The sequence below is a fragment of the Somniosus microcephalus genome, chromosome 26, assembly GCF_052327205.1.
Source record: "Somniosus microcephalus isolate GS21.2 chromosome 26, FLI_Smic_1.0, whole genome shotgun sequence".
Taxonomy (NCBI): Eukaryota; Metazoa; Chordata; class Chondrichthyes; order Squaliformes; family Somniosidae; genus Somniosus; species Somniosus microcephalus.
The window spans coordinates 14,951,132-14,976,451 of NC_141012.1; the positions used below are offsets into that span (position 1 = coordinate 14,951,132).

At 47.5% G+C, this 25,320-nt stretch overlaps 1 protein-coding gene across 2 annotated transcripts in view; it reads left to right on the forward strand.

The window, feature by feature from the left end:
* Positions 1-25,320, forward strand: part of LOC147100317 (serine/threonine-protein kinase SIK2-like) — a 169,597-nt gene that overhangs the window by 57,371 nt on the left and 86,906 nt on the right. For both annotated transcript variants that reach the window (XM_085967881.1, XM_085967882.1), the window contains exon 3: positions 4,127-4,190. In XM_085967881.1, coding sequence (XP_085824007.1) covers positions 4,127-4,190 — 64 coding nt within the window. The remainder of the gene's footprint in view (positions 1-4,126; positions 4,191-25,320) is intronic.

Sequence of the window (25,320 nt, forward strand, 5' to 3'; positions counted from 1 at the left end):
TCTTGTAACAAAGATCATTTTGTGGGGAAGTGGGGGGGGGGAAAGCTGTAAAAGTACCTATTTTTAGGGGGAGGGAGGAAAATTATGAATCTATTTTCTTTCCACTCACTCTGGTTTCCTCAGGCCATTGCCTATCTGAGGCTGAGAAAGTGGCAAATCTGCTCCTGGGCCTCTGTTCTTCGGGTGGCTGCTGAGGCCTACAATGGCTGCTGAGGCCTACAATGGCTGCTCTTACTGACTTCCCTTCCCTCCAATTATGCAGCCTTCTCCACAGCAAAGCTGCTGAGATTGGCTGCCTGCATACTCCACTCTTTGTGCACCTACTATAAGGAGCAAGGACGGGGTTGCTAACTCTGGTTGGATGTATAACCTGGAGTTTTATCACATGACAGCCTGCCTCCAACTGCCCTTGCCCCCACACTCCTGCTATTGCCCATCCCTAATTGCCCATGAGTTGAATACAACTGAAATGGCAGAGGGCAGTTAAGAATCAACCATAATAACAACAGAAAATGCTGGAAAAACTCAGCAGGCCAGGCAGCATCCGTGGAGAGAGAAACAGAGTCAACGGCCTCGATTTTCTGCCAGCCGTCGGGCGGGTTTTCATGCGGGCGGGGGCTGAAATAGGGGGTCGCGACCCCCCCCCCCCCCGGCCTGGTCCAACTTTCGGACCGCCGTTTCTCTGATCACCAATTATTGGCATGTTTAATGCCATTTTAGGGTGCCCTTGCGATTTTCAGGGGTTCCCCACACTAAACACGCCTGCGGGGAACCCCGCTGATGAAACCTGGCGTGAAGCTTGCCGGCTTGCTTGCTCTCAGCTGCAGGTCATTCGGGAAAGCTGCGATTTAAAGGGACAGCATTTGTATGTTGAAGGACCTTGTTGTTGCAGGCTTGGGGCTACTTCTTCAAGGCTTAGGCACAGCTGTGGAAGGTTGGAGCCTCACACACTTCTCCAATGTGATCTCCTGGGAAGCACCGCTCGGCACCCTCACTCAGCGCTTCCTCAGCGGAGGCATCTACCAGAAGCATGGGACGCCTTTTTTTCCTTCCCTTCTTGCCATTAGAGGATCTCCAGCAGCAGAGGCGGCAGCAGCAGAACCAGGAACAGCAGGATGAGCACCAGGAGCACCAGGCTGCTGCTCACTCACCTGAAGCTGCACAGGCCAGAAGGGGCCAGCACTTGGAAGTGGCTTGAGAGCACCTTGCTGCGCTTTAGGGGGCCATGGGGACCCGTTTCTGCACTGGCAGTCCTACTCAGAAGGACTTCCATGAAGGTCTGGTTTCTCTGTTCAATAGATGGCCAACGCTCCTCAAGAGATGTCATTCTCTTATGAGCACTCACCATGTTTTCCGTACCCTGGCGAGTTATCTCCTCCATGGAGGTTGCCAACCTTTCCATGGTGATGTGTTCCTGCGCCAATGACTCCACAAAGGCTCTGCTCATGGTCGCTATGGACTCCTCCATTCGCTCCACACTCGCAGCGACCCTGGAGACAAAACCTGCCAGAGACTCCTGCGTCTGTGCATGGAGATCCATCACCTCTTCTCTTGCAGATGGACCCAGAGGCAGAGGGTCGACATGCAGCGCAGCTGAGCTGAGCTGGCAGAGTCCTGCGCCCTCCGACGAGGACTCTCCACTGCTGTCCCTGTCTCCAGAATCTGTTGAGGCTCACTTGTGAGCTGTGAAACACCAGGTGACAACACTACTCTATGTCCCGAAGGTCCCCCCGAAGTGTGAGTGTCTGCGCTGGTGCTGGGTGCGCTTACTTCTGCTGATGCTGCGCCCTCAGAGGTTGGAGCTTCCTCTGAGGAGTCTGGCTGCACAGCCTCTTCCACCTCCACAGTGGGGACGGGTGCTCTGGATGGTCCTGTGGGGGAGTAGAGGAAGGAGTTAGAGATGTGATGCCAAGGTTACATGCACATTCGAGTTGACATCTGCTGACACCTGCATCCATGCAGCCTTGGTCTCAGTGGGAGGCCTCTTCCTGCCTGACCTAGGGAAGAGGACCTCCCTGTGGGCCCTAGCCCCATCCAATAATGCCTGCAGTGAAGCTTCGTCGAATTTGGAGGCAGCTCGGGGTCTGGCACTGGCCACAGCTGCTGCAGGCTCCTCTGCCATCCTGTATGGTTCGTTTGGAAGCCAACAGAGGAAGCAATGCTTGCTGTGGACCTTGAAAGCACCACGAATGATGACATCATACTGTGGGGCTTCCTGACTGGAAATGGACAATTAGCAAGGCTGCCCACACGCTGGGAATTAATTGGCCACTTGAGGGAAAATTGCGTGCAGCTGGCTGACCCATTTTTTGTGTGTCAGAACCTCACATTCGGAGGAATCCGACCATTTCCCACACAATCCACAAAATCAGGCCCAACGTTTCAGGTCGAAACCCTTCTACAGAACATTCTAAGAATCAACAACATTGCTGGTGGGTCTGGAATCACATATAGGCCAGACCAGGTAAGGGTGGCAGATTTCATTCCCTAAAGGACATTCGTGAACCAGATTTTTTTTTAACAACAATCCAATAGTTTCATACGAGCTTTTTATTCCACATTTATTTAATTGAATTTAAATTCCCCAGCTGCCGTGGTAGGCATTTGAACTCATGTCTCTGGATCATTAGTCCAGCCTCTGGATTATTAATCCAGTCACATAACCACTATGCTACCGTACCCTGTGCTATCCCCCCCATCATACCCCCCTCCCCCCCGCCCCCATATCACCCACCCCCCATTTCCCCCCCCCCCCCCCACCATGGCCTCTGGTGACATAGCCTTTAATGTCCCCATATCAAATTTGTATGCTATTGTGCACACTTTTCTATGTCCATATCCCAGGGCTCCTTCACATGTTTCTGTTGGCTGGTTTCCGAATGACCTTAACAGAAGACCTGAAAGTGGGCTGCCGTCCTCAATGACTCATTGCATTGCTGGCGGGGGGGGGATCCCAAAGAGGGTCGATCATTAATAACTTATTGTTAAAACAACAGGGGTAAAGCACAGCACAACACCGGTCAACGTACAACATTTCACTTGAGTTCCCAACAAAATCCTTTCCCTTCAGTGCGTCAGAATTGAACAATACGCGAGGTTTAAATGGGGTGGGGGGGGGGAGGTGTTGGGCTTTGGTAACTCGAGATTGCAGTGCACTTCCTTCATCCCCAACCCCACCCCCCGCCCCAGCGCCAGTGAACAAGTCTTTGTTTTCTGCTGAAAAGACCTCGCCAGCAAAGAGTAAAAGCTGCCCGCTGGACTTGGGTAATGCAAAAACCTGTCAAAACTGAGCTGAATTTCCTGAATAGAGGTAATGTTTGGAATTCAATGTGCAGCTCGGGTTTCAGTCTTTTCAAAAAGAAAAATGACTGAATTATAGTCTGATTTTTTTTTTCTCTCTCTCAAAGCCTTTTCATGCTGCTGCACAATCACGTGACTAATGCTCTTTGGCTCGTAACCGGAAAACAAAACAGGGTAATATTTTGGCAAAAGCAAAGTACTGCGGATGCTGGAAATCTGAACTAAAAACAGAAAATGCTGGGAATACTCAGCAGGTCAGGCAGCGTCTGCGGAGAGAGGAAAAACAGAGTTAACGTTTCAGGTCGATGACCCTTCGTCAGAACTGGAAAAAGGTTCGAGATGCAACAGGTTTTGGAAGGGTGGAAGGCAGGAGAGACAAAAAAGAATGATGGATGGTACAAGGTGAAAGGAGATGGTAATAGGACAAGGAACAAAAGATGGGTCTATAGAGGAATATCAGAATCATCAGCAACAGCTGCAGTCTGAAAACATGGGAGCAGAGGTTATGATCTGAAATTGTTGAACTCAGTGTTGAGTCCAGAAGGATGTAAAGTGCCTTATAGAAAGATGAGCTGCTGTTCCTTGAGCTTCCGTTGAGCTTCATTGGAACAGTGTAGGCCGAGGACAGAGAGGTAACATTTTTTGTGGGTTTAGGATTGAAGGTTTAAGAAGTGAGACCCTTATTTCAGTGTTTTGCTCTCCCATTGTGTGTCTTCAGGATTCTTGAGGTCTGCGTGGTACCTGCCACCAATAGACCTTTTATGAAACTCAGTGCTCCAAAGCGATGTGACCGCTATACCTGACTTCCTGCCTCTTGTGTTCACAGGTGATGGAGACCAAAAACATGCTGTATCTTGTGACAGAGTACGCCAAAAATGGAGAGATCTTTGGTAAGTGTTTTCACTCCTTGTTTTTCTCATCATAGAATCGTAGAATAGTACAGCACAGAAGGAGGCCATTCGGCCCGTCGAATCTGCGCCGGCTCTTTCGAGGAGCAATCCAGTTAGTCCCACTCCCCCGCTCTTTCCTCATATCGCTGCAAATTTTTCTCCTTCAAGTATTTATCCAATTCCCTTTTGTAGGATACTATTGAATCTGTCTCCATTGTCCTATCAGGCAGCGCATTGCAAATCCTAACCACTCATTGCGTAAAAAAGTTTTTCCTCATGTCACCTTTGGTTCTTTTGCCAATCACCTTAAATCTGTGCCCTCTGGTTATTGACCCTTCAGCCATTGGATACAGTTTCTCTTTATTTAAACCCTTCATGATTTTAAACACCTCTACTAAATCTCCTCTGAGCCTCATCTGCTCCAAGGTGAACAACCTCAGCTTCTCCAGTCTATCCACGTAACTGTAATCCCTCATCCCTGGAACCATTCTAGTAAATCTCTTCTGCACCCTCTCCAATGCCTTCACGTCCTTCCTAAAGTGCGGTGCCCAGAATTGGACACAGTACTCCAGCTGGGGCTGAACTAGTGTTTTATATACAAAAAGAAAATACTGCAGATGCTGGAAATCTGAACTAAAAACAGAAAATGCTGGAGATACTCAGCAGGTCAGGCAGCGTCTGTGAAGAGAGAAACCGAGTCAACGTTTCAGGTCGATGACCTTTCATCAGAACTGGGAAAAAGCAGGAAATGGAACAGATTTTTAAGCAAGTGTAGGGGCTGGGCAAGGGGGGAGGGGAGGAAAGAACAAAAGGGTTAGTGTTTTATATAGGTTTAGCATAACTTCCTGCCTTTTGTATTCTTGCATCTATTTATAAAGCCCAGGATCCCATATGCTTTATTAACTGCTTTGCTAACCATCAATTTCCCCCTCTGTCTGTCCTCCACATCTGGCCAACAGATCTGCACAAACCCACATGCATGAAGACACCTGGTGCAGATGTTTGGATTAAAACAGGTTCACGAAATGAGAGGGGGGTTCAGGCCTTCCATTGGATACTTTATACTGTGGTAAACTGCAGATTAGTGGCTCAGAGTGTGGCGTGCACAGAGTGATCGTACCACAGTCTCCTGTTGTAGTAGAAATAGCAGGAGTACTTGGAAAATGATGGTGATGCCCAATAAAGTGAGTTGTAATGGTACCGTGGAACTTTCATTCTCAGTGGTCAGGGAGTAGTTCCAGAACGGTTTTTTTTCACCCCGGAGGTGCAATCCGTGGTTATTACCCTTTTTAAGTGTCAGTTTGGTTCGGTTGGCAGCATTCTCACTTCTGAGTCCAGGGGGTTCAAGCTCCCCCACTGCAGCGCTTGAGCACATAATTCAGGCCAACACCTTTGCGGCGTACTGAAGGAGTGCTGCATTGTCAGAGGCGCCGGTTTCCAGGTGAGATGCTAACCAAGGCTCCCTCCGCCCAGTCAGGTGGACATTAAAGATTCCCATGGCACTATTTGAAGAAGAGCAGAGAGTTCTTCCGTTGTTCTGGCCAACATCTTCCATCAGTTGGCGTCAACGACACTTTAGCTGGTCATTCATTTGCTTTCAGTGGGACCCTGAGTGCAGAATTAGTTGTGTTTTCCTACAAAATAGTGACTGGACTGCAAAAGTAAGTCATTGGTGAAGGACGCTGGGATGCTCTGAAGACAGACAAAATGTTATATAAATGCAAGTTTGTTCTCAGTCAGGAGATGAAGTGTCTCAAGAAGAGCAGATGCAAAGGACACAATTGTCTTGTATTTCATGCTTCTTAATTAAAGATTTATTTTTCAACCCAGAATTTAAAAGAAAATGAATCCATTTCTGAAAAGCTGTAAGTTTTGTATTATAAAGAAGATGCATTGGTTTCTTCTTCTTAGGCAGTCCCTCGGAACCGAGGATGACTTGCTTCCACATTAAAAATGAGTTCTCAGGTGACTGATGAGTCCAATGTGGGACCTACAGTCTCTGTCACAGGTGGGGCAGACGGTGGTTGAAGGGGCGGGTGGGTGAGGTGCTTGGGTTGACGTGTGCTCCTTCCGCTTGCTCCCGGCAAAGAGGCTCGAGGTGTTCGATGCATTGGTTTACATAAGGCTGTCCATCTGCCTATAAAGCAGGGTGAAGGCTAGGTTGTGATGATCTCATTCTAAGCCCCTGTCCCAGAGCAGCGCTTTACTTGAACTGAACCCGCATTAAATCCTTCCTTCTGACCTTGTGAGCATTGCTGGTCTTGTGGCTTTTCTTGAGGCCTGTAAGTACTCGGTATTACAATGCCACTGCCTTGTATGTGCACGCTAGGTGCTGTCTGTAACTTGAGCAGCCTGTATCACAGTTAGATGATTGAAGTGTGTGGGGGTAAATTTTAACTATCGAATGGCTGCCCGATTGTGCTGGCCATTTTGAGGGCCAAACCTTGTTACTGTACCATGACACCGGTGAGTGCCAAATGGGCGCCCGACTGCAGCTCGCCGCTCTGAGCCACCGCAGTGTTGGGCAGCCCAGAGGCCGACCTGGCCAAGAGCAAGGTGGGAAGGGAAGGGAAGGTGGGGAAAGGGCCCATGGCAGCAGCGACCCACATTATTCTCGTGGAGCCCGGAGGAGCAATTCTGGCCCCCACAAAGCATTTTTTTTTTAAGTTACCTTTTTGGTCCTTTTCAGCTGTACCACCAAGTATAACCAGATGGAGTGTGCCACTTGTCTCCCAAAATGGCAATCAGGGCCCTATGTACATGATGGGACCCCAATTTACATATTTATAGGGGTCCCGCCTGAAACAAGTAGGCGTTCGGCAGCCCAACAATCTTCTTAGGCAGTCCCTCGGAACCGAGGATGACTTGCTTCCACATTAAAAATGAGTTCTCAGGTGACTGATGAGTCCAATGTGGGACCTACAGACTCTGTCACAGGTGGGGCAGACGGTGGTTGAAGGGGCGGGTGGGTGGGGTGCTTGGGTTGACGTGCGCTCCTTGCGCTGCCTGCGCTTGGCTTCCGCTTGCTCCCGGCGAAGAGACTCGAGGTGTTCGGCGCCTTCCCGGATGCTTCTCCTCCACTTTGTGCGGTCTTGGGCCAGGGATTCCCAGGTATCGATGGGGATATTACACTTTTTCAAGGAGGCTTTGAGGGTGTCCTTGAAGCGTTTCCTCTGCCCACCTGGGGCTCTCTTGCTGTGCCGGAGCTCCGAGTAGAGCGCTTGTTTTGGGAGCCTCGTATCGGGCATGCGGACAATGTGACCCGTCCATCGGAGCTGATTGAGCGTGGTCAAAGCTTCGATGCTGGGGATGTTGGCCTGAGCAAGAACACTGACGTTGGTGCGCCTATCCTGCCAATGGATTTGCAGGATCTTGCGGAGGCAGCATTGGTGGTACCTCTCCAGTGCTTTGAGGTGCCTGCTGTACATGGCCCATGTCTCTGAGGCATACAGCAGGGCGGGTATCACTGCTGCTCTGTAGACCATGAGCTTAGTGCCGGGTTTGAGGTCCTGGTCTTCAAACACTCTTTTCCTCAGGAAGACGTCTGCCGGTTCGGGAGTGGGAACAGGGCGGTAAATTCTTCCTCATGAATTTTAGAACGCTATCGGCCCGTTTCAGCTTAGTGGAGCCAATGTAAATCTCCGTCCCCCTCCCCCACTGTTAGGTTATCGCAAATTAATTAGTTGCTGGTTTGTTCCAACCCACTGCTGCACTTGTTATAAACTACTAGGTGATGCTCACTGGGCCACAGTGAGAAGCCATAGGTTTAAACCCACCACTTCTCCCACAGTCTGGGCTCGATGGAGGTGCCATGTGAGGTCAAGGCTTTCTCTTCCTCCCCCCCCTCCACACACACACACACACTTTAGTTTCTATTTAAACTTTGCCTGGCATGCATGGGGCTGTGGCAGAGTCAGTGCACTTGGTCGAAGCTCCAGCTTGTTAATTGCCCTTCTCCTAAATAGCCTCGGTTATTTGCAATCTACATCAATGACATACATGAGGGGACCGAGTGTAATGTATCCAAGTTTGCTGACGATACAAAGCTAGGCGGGAAAGTAAGCCGTGAGGAGGCTGTAAAGAGGCGGCAAAGGGATATAGACAGGTTGACTGAGTGGGCAAGAAGGTGGCAGATGGAGTATAATGTGTCGAAGTGTGAAATTATCCATTTTGGTAGGAAGAATGAAAAAGCAGAATATTTTTAAAAGGTGAGAGACTAGTAAATGCCGATATTCAGAGGGATTTGGGTGTCCTTGGATATGAATCACAGAAAGTTAACATGCAGGTACAGCAAGCAATTAGGAAGTCAAATGGTGTTAGCCTTTATTGCAAGGGAGTTGGAGTATAAGAATAAGGAAGTCTTGATTCAATTATATAGGCTTTGGTGAGACCGCACCAGTACTGTGCTCAGTTTTGGTCTCCTTACCTAAAGAAGGATATACTTGCCTTGGAGGGGTTGCAATGAAGGTTCACTAGATTGAGAGGGCTGGCCTATGAGGAGAGATTGTGTAGAATGGGCCTGTACTCTCTGGAGTTTAGAAGAATGAGAGGTGATCTAATTGAAACGTTTAAAATTCTTAGAGGGCTTGTCAGGGTAGATGCTGAGAGGCTGTTTCCCCTGGCTGGGGAGTCTTGAACTAGAGGTCACAGTCTCAGAATAAGGGGTCGGCCATTTAGGACTGAGATGAGGAGAAATTTCTTCACTCAGAGGGTTGTGAATCTTTGGAATTCTCTACCCCAGAGGGCTGTGGAGGCTCAGTCGTTGAGTATATTCAAGACTGAGATCGATAGATTTTCTGGCACTAAGGGAGTCAAAGGATATGGGGATCGGGCGGGAAAGTGGAGTTGATGTAAAAGTTCAGCCATGATCTTATTGAATGGCGGAGCAGGCTCGATGGGCCATAAGGCATACCTCTGCTCCTGTTTGTTATGTTCTTATGAGACTTCTGCCGAAGGGTCCTTTCCTACTTTATGGAACAGTGGGTAACATACAGTTTAAATCTTATGGAAACTTCTGCCATCTGTTATTGCAGCAAAGCACAGATTGTAGGCGTTCCATCAGCACACCAGTCCAGAGCGTTGCGGTAGTGCTACAACTGCAACTTGATGCTGTTGAACGCTGGAGGCAGCGCAGCATTAGATTCCTCTGCTTTCCGCTGGTTTATTAAGTAAATTGGCCCGTGATGTGGAGCCAGGTCACAAGAGTACGCGTAGCACCAGGGATGTGTAATGAGCCCTGTGCAGCGTGTAGCTTCACTTACTGAAGGGGTACCATTTCCCATTTTTGCAAGCTCGCCTGCTATCATTCACTCCTCAGCTGTCCGATCGGAGACCTTTGAGAATCACTGGACTTTGCTCTGCGCTGTCTTGTGGCAAGAGGCCTCCTTCAGTAACTTGGTAGAGGCACCGTGGCACTCCGCGGTGCTGAGCACTAACGCACCAGCCAGTAGACCACCTGCTGACAATATTTCTTGCCACTTAAGAGTCTTTTATTTTCAAATCCTAATGGTGTTTCAAACCTGGGATCATGTTAGCCTGTACGGATCAGTAGTACCACACTACATCTATGTACTGTACTGTGCCATTGGGAAGCCTAGTGAGTCCTTTTTTTAAACAATGGTGTTAAATAGGTCTGTGAAGACACCACATCAATAGAAAGAAAGAAAGACTTGCATTTATATAGCACCTTTCATGACCTCAGCACATCCCAAAGTTCTTTACAGCCAATGAAGTACTGTTGTAATTGACGTAAGAAAACTACTAGGCACTTGGTCTGAGTATTAAACAAGGCTTTAATCAACTGTTTTACAACATGGAGGTCTAGTTGTGTCCTTCACTAGTTCCTGTTAAGAATGTCCTGAGCAAGCTGGGCCCGTGTCCGAGTATTTATACTCTCCCTGGACAGCGCCACCAGCAGGCCGCCCAGTATTATTACATCAGTCATTTTCACATGAATTGACAAGATTCATGTCAGTAATGCAGGGAAATGTGGCAACCAATTTGCACACAGCAAGGCACCACAAACAGCAATGCGATTAAGAACCAGATAATTTGTTTGAGGGATAAATATTGGCTGCTGGGGAGAACTCCCCTGCTCTTCCTAGTACCACTGGAAATTTGGGTCCAGCTGAGGCAACAGACGGGGCCTCGCTTTAACGTTTCATCCAAAAGACGGCACCTCCGACAGCGCAGCACTCCCTCAGCACTGCACTGGAGTGTCAGCCTAGATTTTTGTGCTCAAGTCTCTGTGGGGGGGAGGAGTTGAACCCAAAACCATCTGACTCCGAGACGAGAGTGCTACCAACTGAGTCACGGCTGACACAAGTACTCATTTTACCAGAATTAGTAGCCAGATTCTCTGAAAAGACAGAAGGGTCATCGATCTGAAACATTAACTCTGTTTCTCTCTCCATGACGCTGCCTGACCTGCTGAGTGTTTCCAGCGATTTCTGTTGTCGTTTCAGATCTCCAGCATCCGCAGTATTTTTGCTATTGTCTCTGCAAAGTTTGTTAAAAGCAGTTATTTTAGCTGGCTTATGCAAAGATGAATTCTGAATCCCACGAAAATTCTTCCAGACAATGGCAAGTGCAGATAATCAGCAGGAAACCCAGAGTAAGCTCGAGGAACAGCACCTCATCTTCCGATTAGGCACTTTACAGCCTTCCGGACTCAATATCGAGTTCAACAATTTCAGATCATAACCTCGGCCACTATTACTTTTTTACATATATTTTTTATCCACACCTTTGTTTTGTGCCCTTCCCCTTTTTTTTTCTCTCCCACATGGCAGCGGTTTCTCATTCTGCCAGCGCACTTCACACCTAATCTAGAGCCGTCTTTTGTCTCCACTAGTCCGATCACCATCTCGTCTGGTTTTGAATACCTCTTAATGTCTCTTCACTTCTCTTTTGTTCTCTCATCCCCATTTCCCAGCCCCCAAACTGACCTTTTAATCTGTTTCATTTCCTGTGTTTTCTCTCAGTTCTGACGAAGGGTTTCGACCTGAAATGTTGACTCTATTTCTCTCTCCGCGGATGTTGCCTGGCCTGCTGAGTTTTTCCAGCATTTTCTGTTGTTATTGCAGCTAATCAGAGTTGCACGGTGTTGGAGCCTGCACAATGTGCTGAGGTGTTTAGGAATGTTTGCTTTTGCATGAAAGAGTGAATGAAAAAGCAGACAATCCAGAAATATCTCTTTGTGATGTAAACATTTAAATCGTCACCTTGCAATGTAAATAGCTTTTTTCCTCAAACTCTGTGACTGCTCTTCCTCCTCCTATTCATCTTTTCAGACACATTCTGTTGAGATTCGATCAATTGTTTCAACCATTGTCCCTGCCTCTGTCACTTCAGTTTCTTTTTCTTGCCTTACGATTGTTGGTACGACAATTACCAAGGTTTGTAGATAGATGGTGGTCAGGGGGGAAGTTGAATTGTTGCATTTGTTGCTAAATATGGAAAGGTAGACGTCTATCTGAAGCACAGTTGACAATAGCAGACTACTGGTGCCTGTTGTCAAGGGCGATCAAAATATTTTTAGCAGGACGAGTGAGTGGGAGCAACAGTCGTCTGCCTCCTGGTGAATACTTTAACATTTAAGTTCTGCTTGAAGAAGGTGCTGAGTCTGTGTTCCATGGCCCTGGGTTGTGTTGGATTATTGCTGCTGCTCCAGAACTATAATGTCATCCAGTGACACAATTACCTCAGTGCAGAGGAAGTTTGCCTCGATGATTCACTCCGGCCCCAACCTGAGAGGGAACCTTCAGCCCCGCTGGAATGTTGTGCTTGCTGGAGAGCTCATCGTGCCAGACCGGAGAGCTCATCGTGCCAGACCAGGGAGCTCGTCATGCTCAACTCCGCCTGCACATCAGTGTGCGCGCTTCTCCCAGGCTGCAACTCACGTCCCTCCTTCCTCAAATCATTCGCTCACCCATTTCTGAAACATTGAACTCTTTGTGTGGGGAGGGGGGTAAATGCCTGCTTCTCTCCTGAAGGTAGTGATCTTATGTTGAGCACAGCTCATCTGCTGCTGAAACCCTCATCCATGTCTCTAGGCTTGACTATTCCAACGCACCCCTTGCCAGCCTCCCATTTTCCACGCTCTATTAACTTAAGCTCATCCAAAAGTCGGCTGTCCATATCCTAACTCGCACCATAGCCCCTTTCACCCATCACCCCAGTGCTCGCTGACCTACATTGGCTCCCGGTTAAGCAAACACTCGATTTTAAAATTCTCATCCTGGTTTTCAAATTCCTCCATGGCCTCGCCCCATCTTATCTCTGTAATCTCCTCCAGCCCCACAACCCTCTGAGATATCCGCCTCTCTACCTCTCTCTGCTCCTTTAATACGCTCCTTAAAACCTACCTCTTTGACCAAGCATCTGCCCTAATATCCCCTTATGTGGCTCGGTGTCAAATTCTGTTTTGATAATCGCTCCTGTGAAAGGCCTTGGGGCGTTTTACTACGTTAAAGTCGCTATGGAAATGCACGTTGTTGTTGAATCATTAGAATCGAAAGGTCCTGCCCTCTGGGGAGTTGTGGGACTGATGGGCTTGTCTTGTATTTGGGTCAGGTTTTCTGGCTGGCAAGACCGGTGCCACCTTGAGCACCCGATGTCTGCGGTGGTTCAACGTGTCTGCACTCCTACCATTGCGCACGTGGTACGTTCCTGACTTAGGTGCTGAGCAAAAGCTCGGCGCAGCCCCACAATTTGGGGATGTGAGCCGCCCTGAGTCACGCTCCCAACACCTACCAGTAGTTTACAGGGTGGCCTGTGTCACTGGGCTGCATGCTTTCGGCTTGATGCTCTCTTGGTCTGGGAATGGTGTGGGCTGACATAAAGGAAAGATTAATTTTTCAAAGTGGTGGAGGCCTTTTATACATAATCTACTGAATTTAATTGCAGGGCTATGGGGAAAAGAGCGGGGGAGTGGGACTAAATTGGAGAGCTCTTTCGAAGAGCCGGCGTGGGCACGATGGGCCGAATGGCCTCCTTCTGTGCTGTAAGATTCTGTCTGCCAGATCAGATTAGCAGTGAGCAACATGGGATCGAAGTGTTTAGTCATCTTGGCCGTGTAATTGACATATTGTGCCCAGATGGAACACCATGCTTGAGTTATGAAAGAAATAATGAAGTATAATCTCCATATATGCAAATACCAAGAGGCTATTCTCGTTTATGTGCCAGCAATCTCAGTGGCCCAAGGGTTGTACAAATTCAGGAATCTTGAGGTCCCAGTAAAACAAGCTCATGTTGTTACCTGTTCAGCAAGAGCTCCTGAGGTGCTTTTTATGTTGGGAGCGCATCTGATGGGAGGTGAGACTTTGTATCGGCTCCGCTCCATATTATAGGCCTCTTTGCCCTGATGTCCCCATAAACCTGCAAATGGGAACACACTCCTCAGTGAGTGATGGGAAAGGTCCCGCCCAGGGACTCAGTGTGAATGGGATCCTACTCCAGGGACTCGCTGTAAATGGGATCACACTCCAGGGACTCTCTGTGAATGGGATCATAGTCCAGGGACTCACTGTGAATGGGAACACACTCCAGGGACTCTCTGTGAATGGGAACACACTCCAGGGACTCACTGTGAATGGGAACACACTCCAGGGACTCTCTGTGAATGGGATCATAGTCCAGGGACTCACTGTGAATGGGATCACACTCCAGGGACTCTCTGTGAATGGGATCCTACTCCAGGGACTCTCTGTGAATGGGAACACACTCCAGGGACTCTCTGTGAATGGGATCACACTCCAGGGACTCTCTGTGAATGGGATCACACTCCAGGGACTCTCTGTGAATGGGAACACACTCCAGGGACTCACTGTGAATGGGAACACACTCCAGGGACTCTCTGTGAATGGGAACACACTCCAGGGACTCTCTGTGAATGGGATCACACTCCAGGGACTCTCTGTGAATGGGATCACACTCCAGGGACTCTCTGTGAATGGGAACACACTCCAGGGACTCACTGTGAATGGGAACACACTCCAGGGACTCTCTGTGAATGGGAACACACTCCAGGGACTCTCTGTGAATGGGATCCTACTCCAGGGACTCTCTGTGAATGGGAACACACTCCAGGGACTCTCTGTGAATGGGATCCTACTCCAGGGACTTGCTGTAAATGGAATCACACTCCAGGGACTCTCTGTAAATGGAATCACACTCCAGGGACTCACTGTGAATGGGAACACACTCCAGGGACTCTCTGTGAATGGGAACACACTCCAGGGACTCTCTGTGAATGGGAACACACTCCAGGGACTCACTGTGAATGGGAACACACTCCAGGGACTCTCTGTGAATGGGAACACACTCCAGGGACTCTCTGTGAATGGGAACACACTCCAGGGACTCGCTGTAAATGGAATCACACTCCAGGGACTCCCTGTGAATGGGAACACACTCCAGGGACTCGCTGTAAATGGAATCACACTCCAGGGACTCGCTGTAAATGGAATCACACTCCAGGGACTCTCTGTGAATGGAATCACACTCCAGGGACTCTCTGTGAATGGAATCATAGTCCTAAGGACCCCCTGCGAATGGGAACACACTCCTCAGGACCAGTGAGTAATGGGAAAGGTCCCGCGCAGGCCGCTCACCGGCTCCTCCGTTGTAAATACCGCAATTGCACGGAAATTTAAAGGGGCTGCGCACTAAAAAAAACAGGCCGCGCAGAACAAAGCGCAGCTCACACGGAACATTGCTCAGGATCCTCTGCGAATGGGATCACACTCCTCAGAACTCCCTATGAATGCGACTGCACTACAAGGACTTCCTGTGAATGGGAACACACTCCAGGGACTCCCTGTGAATGGGAACACACTCCAGGGTCTCCCTGTGAATGGGATCACACTCCAGGGCCTCCCTGTGAATAGGAACACACTCCAGGGACTCCCTGTGAATGGGAACACACTCCAGGAACTCCCTGTGAATGGGAACACACTCCAGGGTCTCCCTGTGAATGGGATCACACTCCAGGGACTCCCTGTTAATAGGATCACACTCCAGGGACTCCCTGTGAATGGGATCACACTCCAGGGACTCCCTGTGAATGGGAACACACTCCAGGGACTCCCTGTGAATGGGAACACACTCCAGGAACTCCCTGTGAATAGGAACACACTCCAGGGCCTCCCTGTGAATGGGAACACACTCCAGGAACTCACTGTAAATGGGAACACACTCCAGGGACTCCCTGTGAATAGGAACAAACTCCAGGAACTCACTGTGAATGGGAACACACTTCAGGGACTCCCTGTGAATGGGAACACACTCCAGGGACTCCCTGTGAATAGGAACACACTCCAGGGACTCCCTGTGAATAGGAACACACTCCAGGGACTCACTGTGAATGGGAACACACTCCAGGGACTCCCTGTGAATAGGAACACACTCCAGGAACTCACTGTGAATGGGAACATACTCCAGGGACTCCCTGTGAATGGGAACACACTCCAGGGACTCCCTGTGAATAGGAACACACTCCAGGAACTCACTGTGAATGGGAACACACTCCAGGGACTCCCTGCGAATGGGAACACACTCCAGGGACTCCCTGTGAATGGGAACACACTCCAGGGACTCCCTGTGAATGGGAACACACTCCAGGGACTCCCTGTGAATGGGAACACACTCCAGGGACTCCCTGCGAATGGGAACACACTCTAGGGACTCACTGCGAATGGGAACATAGTCTTAAGGACCCCCTGCGAATGGGAACACCAAGGGATGCCCTGCAAATATAACATACTTCCTCGGCATTTCCTCCATATCAGACGGAGCACACACCCGAGGATCTCCTGTCTTGACTTTTAGAAGGCAGTGTAATCACCGCAGGAAGTGTTTATTATTCACACACAGCAATAGAAATAACCTGCCAACAAGCCAGTCAAAAAATACCAAATCCAGCATTCTTGAGGCGCTGTGCTGGGGGCAGGGTGGGTGGGGTATACCTGACCACAGACAGACAGAAATATGATCACCTCATAGACCTCAGCACCGTGCGTCCTAGTTTGAAAAACTGCCTGAGTCGACACACTAAAAATCTATAACTGTGCAATAAAAAACTCCTCTAGTTGAGCTTTCCCATGTCGGATTCTAGTAAGAATGTAAAAGAGTTGACTATCTGTTTTAAATCAACATTTAAATAGTTTTATGACCGTTTTTATTGGCCCGCTGACTGTTGTGTTCCTGGCATGTTATAAGCACTATTTCATTATGCCAGGTCTCTTTTCTGTAAATGTTGCTGTGAATTGTTTTATAAGGTATTATTTCTTCTTCAATTGAAGCTTAGTTCACGAAGCACATTACAAATAAAAATGTCAGCATCAATATAACAGTAATAAGATGTATAGTAACATGAGAACTTGTTTGGACAGCTTATGTGGGGCTTAACCGCGCATTAAAATTACAGATCCCAGAACATATTCCTGTATGAATCATTATTATGAGCAGTCTACCCAGACGCCGATTTTTAGTTTTAAAATAATTATTGGGTGTGGATTTTTCTCTTCAGAGTGGGGTCAGGCTTATTCGCAAACTTGTGCCCAAAATGTACAAGACTATCCTCGTCAAAATTGGGGTTGCAGTTCGTGTTGAGATTTGTGACGAGCGCTTATGACCTACCAAACTCTTGGGCGATGAAGAGGAAAGTCCACCCCACTGGTCTCTGTCTCTGCCACCCCTGTGCCAGTCTCTGACTCTTAAAGAGGTTGGCAGACGACTGGGTTGTTGGTATCCGCCGTGTGGCATCACTAGCACGTGTGTGAGAGAAGTCTGGGTTGGCTTGTCCTCCCCATTTTCACAGAAGAGCTGTCTCTCTTTTTTGCATTTCTTTGTATCTTCGTTAGAACATAATTATTTATAGAACCAGCTGCTAGCTCAACACGCTCATCACCGTCGTTGCTCTGAACCCACCTGCCCACCTTCTCACTCAATCTCTTCTCTCTTCAGAAACTTATTCAGTGTACTTCACTCACCTTCCCTCGGCCACAATTCTAGAGCCCTTTGGGTCAATGTTTATCTCACTTCCCATCTCAGTCCGACTTGTATCCCTCTGTCCTTCTTCTGCCCGCCCTCCCCCTGCTCACAGCGGAATAGGTGTTTCACCTCTATTTGACATCTCTCTCTGCTAACCTGAATATGACTGGACAAACTGTGTGTGCAAGCCCACATCTTACAATTCCACAAACAGTATACTGATTTGCACTGTACTGCCCTGATTCTAATCTACATAAGGCCAAATTAAGTCGCTGCCTTTCTTTGTGCCTGTGTCAGCTGTGGCTCAGTGGGTAGCACCCTCACCTCTGATGTTAGAAATGGTCATGGGTTCAAGTCCCACTCCAGAGACTTGAGCACAAAAATCTAGGCTGATGCTCCCAGTGCAGTGTTGAGGGAGCGCTGCACTGTCGGTGGTGCCGTCTTTCGGATGAGACGTTAAACCGAGGCCTCGTCTGCCCTCTCTCAGGTGGATGTAAAAGATCCTGTGGCACACTATTTTGAAGAAGAGCTGTCCTGCCAATATTTATCCCTCAATCAACATAATTAAAAACAGATTATCTGGTCATTATCACATTGCTGTTTGCTGTGTGCAAATTGGCTGCCGTGTTTCCTACATTACAACAGTGACTACACTTCAAAAGTACTTAATTGGCTGTAAAGCGCTTTGGGACATCCTGAGGTTGTGAAAGGCGCTATATAAATGCAATCTCTTTCTGTGATCACACACTCAATTTGTATGATCGTGGTAGCTCCACCAAAAAAAATTGTCAGTGGCTGATGGAGTTGTGCCAAATGGCCCAAAATCCCAAAATAAGAATTCTTGCAGCAATTTGATGCTTTCTTTCTTTATTTATACCTTGTGGAAAAGATTGATGTTGGTGTAAAACCAAATGACAAACCTCCCAACGAACAATAAAACGTCCTTTTATACATTCAGATCTTCAGCTAAATAGCTGTAAGAACTTCTGTTCAAATGATTTTATGCGGAACACTGTGACCATTTGGTGATCATTCACTTAATTGTCTTTTTTATTATCATTTATATGAGATATTCCGTAATCAGTAATGTGCTTCACCCAGATTGGGAGACATTTATCGAACCCTCTGACCTTATATTACTGCACTGACTTGAATTACACCTGTGAGCAACCAATCCGTTGAGCATTAACAACACTAGCTGGTGGTTTTTCTAAAATTTCCATTTAAAAAAAGAAATTCCCTTGAGCATGTTGTACATCAAAGTGTAACACTTTAAGATTTTTGAGGCTGCAATAAAACCTTGGGTTTCAGGTGCCTTGTATAAATGGCTTTAGCTTCAGCCTTTCAGTTTATGACCTGATTTGAGGCTCTCAACGGTGTTGCAGTTTTTTAAGAGTCCTTCCAGCGATAAATTGTGAGGAAAGACTGGAGAAATGCGGGGTTATTCAGCCTTGAAAGGAAAAATCCAGGCTGACGCTCCCAGTGCAGTGCTGAGGGAGTGCGGCACTGTCGGAGGTGCCGTCTTTCGGATGAGATGTTAAACCGAGGCCCCGTCTGCTATCTCTCAGGTGGACATAAAAGATCCCATGGCACTATTTCGAAGAAGAGCAGGGGAGTTATCCCTGGTGGCCTGGCCAATATTTATCCCTCAATCAACATCACTAAAAAACAGATTATCAGGTCATTATCACATTGCTGTTTGTGGAAGCTTGCTGTGCGCAAATTGGCGGCCATGTTTCTTACATTACAACAGTGACTACACTTCAAAAGTACTTCATTGGCTGTGAAGCGCTTTGGGACATCCTGAGGTCGGGAAAGGCGCTATAGAAATAGAAATCCAGGCTCTACAGATGGTGGTGAAAGCTGCACAACACACTATAGGAATTAAACTACCTGCTGTGCAGGATATCTACCCCGAGAGGTGCCGGGGGAAGGCCCTGAGAATCATCAAAGACGCGAGCCACCCCAGCCACAACCTCTTCGCCCTGCTCCCATCCGGTAAGGGATACCGAAGCATACGGTCTCGTACCAGCAGGTTTCGAAACAGCTTCTACCCTCAGGCCATAAGACTCATGAATGAATAATTTATTATTATTTATTACTGTTGTTTTATTTATTATTACTGTATTTCTATTAGTATTTTTATCATTGCTATGCCATATTTATTCCAATGTTGGGAGGACTCGTAAAAATCAACATTTCATTGTGCAGTATACACGTCTGCTGCATATATGACAAATAAAAAAAAATTGAATTGAATTGAAATGCAAGTCTTTTTTCTTTTCTTTCTCTCCATTTTCTCTCGCATTCTCTCTCTTTTTTCTTAATTCACAGTCAGCTACCTTAGTTCTATCACTGCTAGCACACTCGGGCATAGCACAGTCAACTGCAGAGTGAAACTCCATTCAGACTGCCCCAATAAATTGCCACAGCCTCAAGCGAGCACTAATGACATTTTCACTTCCCACACCAGCCGTCCTTGTGGCTTGCCTGATTGTCAAATTCTGGGCCAAGTTTGTGCTGTGAATGCACATATTTTTTTTAAGCTTTCCTGGAAAGCTCAGTGACTGGACTGGAGACTGTTTCCTTTTTCCTGTTGCATTTCACTTTACGGGTGAAACATTTAACCGTTGATCCCTTTCCAGAAGAATTTGCGAACCCCATTCTCTGCTTATTTTTTGCTTTGAACATTTCTTTCCCCAATTTTTTGCCCCTCGTGTATTGCCTGACCGCAGGGGAGGAGGAAGAGGAGAAGGACCCCTCACATAGACGTCAGTCTCCAGATAATTGAGGGTGCAGTCAATCCCCGCGACATCTTTGTAATTCTGTTGGTTAATGGGAGGTTTGAGTAATCCGTGCTTCCTGCTGACAAAGCCTTAAGTGCTTGTTGTGTCTTTCTTTAAATTAGTTGTTTCCTGTCTCAATTGTAAGGCGCTGGGCTAAAATTTGTAGAGGAAATGTGTTCATCATTGACGAGATGAAATGAGAGCTAGTGACCCAACAACGTGAAACACCCTCTGTCTGAAAAAAGTGAAGGTCCTCGTTGAAAAGTAAATGCGCTACGGGCTACATCATTTAGACGCCTTTCACCCTGCCTATTTTCTGCAGTTACTATTTAGGAAGCGAGATGTCTGCATGTCACTCTCCCCCCAACCCCGTTTACTTTTTAGGCGGTATCTGGCTATGCTGGACACTCCGCTGTGTTGTTCAGAGACCCAGCAGCTCAAATAGAGTGCGAACGCAGGGACCAATTACCTGCGTTTAATAAAACCAGTTCCCTTTTAATGAGACGCTGTCATAAGCCCACATGCTGCAGTTGCTCTTGGTTCTCTGAACACCAAGGTGATGGGGGATGGTCCATGTGCCACCTGTATTGTAAATGATAAAAAGCAGCCAGTTTTTAAAGCAGTTTACTCTGTATGCTGATGGAGCTGGCTGGCAGCTAACTGGATTTCTTTTAACGTTTAGCGAGCTGCATGTGCTTTTGTCAGTTTATTAATTTAATAAATATCATTTGGAACAATTTGGCCATTGTGTGTCTATTCTGAAATGAGTCACAGTAAATTCCTAATGACACCATATATGGGAGAAGGGGAGAGCGAGAGTAATTGGCTTCATCCTTAAGAATTGATGATATTTATTAATAAGAAAGAACTTGCACTTATATATCACCTTATCAGGCCTCTCAAACATCCCAAAATGGTTCACGCTCAATGTATTACCAAAACTCGGCTGCCCGTGTCCTAACTCGCACCAAGTCTCGTTCGCCCATCACCCCTGTGCTCGCTGACCTACATTGGCTCCCGGTTAAACAACGCCTCGATTTCAAAATTCTCATCCTTGTTTTCAAATTTCTCCATGGCCTCACCCCTCTCTATCTCTGTAATCTCTTTCAGCCCCACAACCCCCCCCCCACCCCCTCCCCAGATATCTGCGCTCCTCTAATTCTGCCCTCTTGAGCATCCCTGATTATAATCACTCAACCATTGGTTGCCTAGGCCCTAAGCTTTGGAATTCCCTGCCTAAACCTCTCCACCTCGCTACCTCTCTTTCGTCCTTTAAGACGCTCCTTAAAACCTACCTCTTTGACCAAGCTTTTGGTCACCTGCCCTAATTTCTCCTTATGTGACTCAGTGTCAAATTTTTTGTCTTATAATGCTCCTGTGAAGTGCCTCGGGACGTTTTACTAGGTCAAAGGCGCTATAAAAATACACGTTGTTGTTGTTGTTGAACTGCCATTCATGGTGTGGATAAGTGTGGCAGCCATTTTACACACAGAAAGATCCCACAAGCTGCAGTAACCGGAATGATGAGTGAATCTATATTTTTATGGGGTTGGTCAACAGAAGGATGCTGTTTGAGTCACCAGGAAAAGTTCCCGACTCTTCGAGCGGTGCCACGGGCAACGTTCCCTCCAAGCCGCGCGACCGCGCAGCTGTCCACCAGTCCCGCGCAGCCGGCTTTTCAAATGCGAAATTTAGCGCGAGCGAGCGAGCAAAACTTGGAACGGGCTGCACAGCCCGTTAAAGGGACCGTGCAGCCAAAAACAAAATGAGGGGGAACATTGGCCATGGGATCTTGAATATTGACCTGAAACCGGCGAAACAGGCAGACATACTTTCAGTTCAATATTTTTTTCACAAAAGACTTCTACCACAAATTAATACAATTGCATATTTTTCCTATTTCTTGGATACAACATCATAATAGAGATTTGGCAGCGCTATGAGGGGGAAAATGAATGCTGCTGGACCATGCAAGGAATGGAGTGTTAGAATATATATTACTGACAAAGGAACGATCTGATGGTATAAACAAGTGTTGCTTCCCGTCAATGATGATTTTTACAGTCAATGTTTTTGCCTAAAGTTCACGAGCTGACATATACAAAGTAGTGGAACTTGGACTGTGTGCTGGATAAATCCAGATAAGTTTCTTGTCATCCTTTTCTGCAATGAGATAGTTTGATAAACTATAATTGTAGTGACGCACCAATTACAATTGATCTCGTTAAAGTATACAGTATAATTGGTGGGAAGGGACTTTTGGGGGAAGATATCCTTTGCACATGAGGTGTGGTCATTGAACCATTGAAGTTTACGACACAGAAGGAGGCCATTCGGCCCATCGTGTCTGTGCCGGCCGAAAAAGAGCTATCCAGCCTAATTCCACTTTCCAGCTCTTGGTCCGTAGCCCTGTAGACTACGGCACTTCAAGTGCACATCCAAGTACTTTTTAAATGCAATGAGGGTTTCTGCCTCGACCACCCTTTCAGGCAGTGGGTTCCAGACCCCCACCACCCTCTGGGTGAAAAATTTCCCCTCAACGCCCCTCTAATCATAAGAACATAGAACATAAGAAATAGGAGCTGGAGTCGGCCATTTGGCCCTTCGAGCCTGCTCCACTATTCAACAAGATCATGGCTGATATACCTCAACTCCACCTTCCCGCACTATTCCTATATCCCTTAGTTCCCAAAAATTTTATCGACCTCTGCCTTGAATATACTCAACGACTGAGCATCCACAGCTCTCTGGAGTAGAGAATTCCAAATATTCACAACCCTCTGAGAGAAGAAATATCCCCTCATCTCAGGCCGACCCCTTATTCTGTGACCCCGTGTTCTAGATGCCCCAGCAAAGTATGATTGTACAAAGTAAAAGGAGATGGTGATGGGACAAGTAAAGAAACAAAAGATGGGTCTAGAAGAAGTGTAAATGGGAATGGCAGAATCATCAACAGCTGCCGTCTGAAAAAATGGGGGCAGAGGTTATGATCTGAAATTGTTGAACTTGATGTTGAGTCCAGAAGGTTGTAAAGTGCCTAATCGAAAGATGAAGTGTTGTTTCTCGAGCTTACGTTGAGCATTACGATTCTGCTGTGCCTAGCACACACACACAGAGAATCTTCATCCGTCGCAATCCCAGTTGTTGCCTCCATCCCTGCGCTTTGTTGAAAGCGTGGAGTTTGGCTCGGTACTTGGGGAGGGAATGCAGTTTCCTCTAGAGCCAGAATGTCAACTGATTTTGCCAGCACTTCTTGTTACATTTCTCAGTCACTGCATTTATTATTGGGATGTTCCAATTAAAGCAGGACCGTTGAGAGGTTTTCTGGGTCTACTCTCTGCCTAAACCTCTCCACCTGCCTCTCCTTTTAAATAAAAAATCTGCTCAAAACCCATCTCTTTAACCAAGTGTTTCATCGCTCGTCTTAAACTCTTCCTTCCTGGCTCAGCATCTGTTTTCCTTATGCCTGTCTTATGAAGCGCCTTGGAATATCCTTTGTGTTAAAGGTGTTATATTAATGGTTGCCACTGTAGCAGTAGTGTGTTGCCAATGAATGGGAGAATCCAGCATTTCGGTTGCAGTGTGGTAAAATTTCAGTCCTGGGATCATTACGGGTTCTGCCTGTCCCCTTCCTCTTTTTTCTCTTCTCTTCGCTCCACCCTGCGAAACTCCTGCGCGGGTACAGTTATCAGGAAAGACTGATATCACAGGCTAGATAGAGGTCTTTAAGATTATGAAAGGGTTTGATAGGGTAGACGTAGAGAAGATGTTTCCACTTGTGGGGGAGACCAGAACTAGGGACCATAAATATACAGGAAACTTTGAGTTATCCGGAAGTGAACCGTCTGGCAAGCTCGAGCCACCGGCAAAAATCAGGAGCCGTTTTTTATTCTTTTCGTTTCTTTTCTTTGCTTTTTTTGAACAGTCAAGCTCTGTAAGGTCTGTAGCTAAGCAACAGCTTCAGCTAGAGATGCTACAGAGACGCTTGCCGACTGTTTAGAGGCTGGTGCTAAGCAACAGGGTTTGTTGATTCATACGGAGATGAAAATCTCCGTATGTTTCAACATTAACTCTGGAGTGTCCAGCAGTTTTGAGGGAATGGCAGCAGCTCGGTCCCGCCGGTGCCGGATAGCACAAAGTTTCCTGTAAGATAATTACTAATAAATCTAATAAGGAATTCAGGAGAAACTTCTTTGCTCATAGAGAGTGGTGAGAATGTGCAACCGACTACCACAGGGAATGGTTGAGGTAAAAAGCATAGATGCATTTAAGAGGAAGCTAGATAAGTACGTGAGTGTGAAAGGAATAGAAGGATGTGTTGACAGGGTGAGGTGAGGTAAGGTAGGAGGAGGCTCGAGTGGAGCATAAACACCGGCATGGACCTGTTGGGCAGAATAGCCTGTTTCTGTGCTGCAAAATTCAATGTAATTCTATGTAATCTCTCTGTCAACTTTGTGCATGACCTCCCCTTGGGCCTATGGCAGTGCTGTTCTACAAATGGACACTGTGTGATGTGTGAAGGATTTTCTGGTGGCTCACTGCTGTCTGTTGGCGAGTTGCGGCTGCAGACTGTAACCTGCAGATTAGCTATCATTCCTGGTCTCATTGGCTCAGCTACTCACTGGATAAACTCATAGACCCATCAGCGGCGTCTACTTTGTGTGTTTTAATAGTACGGTGTCGTTCTACACCCCTTTCAGGTAGAGGTAAAAGATCCCATGACACTATTTCGAAGAAGACCTGGTGTCCTGGCCAGTCTTCGTCTTCTCTTCTTCTTAGGCAGTCCCTCGGAACTGAGGATGACTTGCTTCCACATTAAAAATGAGTTCTCAGGAGACTGATGAGTCCAATACGGGACCTACAGTCTCTGTCACAGGTGGGGCAGACGGTGGTTGAAGGTGCGGGTGGGTGGGGTGCTTGGCTTGACGTGCTCTGCTTGCGCTTGGCTTCCGCTTGCTCCCGGCGAAGAGACTCGAGGTGTTCGGCACCTTCCCGGATGCTTCTCCTCCACTTTGTGCGGTCTTGGGCCAGGGATTCCCAGGTGTTGGTGGGGATGTTACACTTTTTCAAGGAGGCTTTGAGGGCGTCCTTGAAGCGTTTCCTCTGCCCACCTGGGGCTCTCTTGCTGTGTCGGAGCTCCGAGTAGAGCACTTGTTTTGGGAGTTTCGTATCGGGCCTGCGGACGATGTGACCCGCCCATCGGAGCTGATCGAGCGTGGTCAAAGCTTCGATGTTGGCCTGAGCGAGAACACTGACATTGGTGCGCCTATCCAGCCAATGGATTTGCAGGATCTTGCGGAGGCAGCGTTGGTGGTACCTCTCCAGTGCTTTGAGGTGCCTGCTGTACA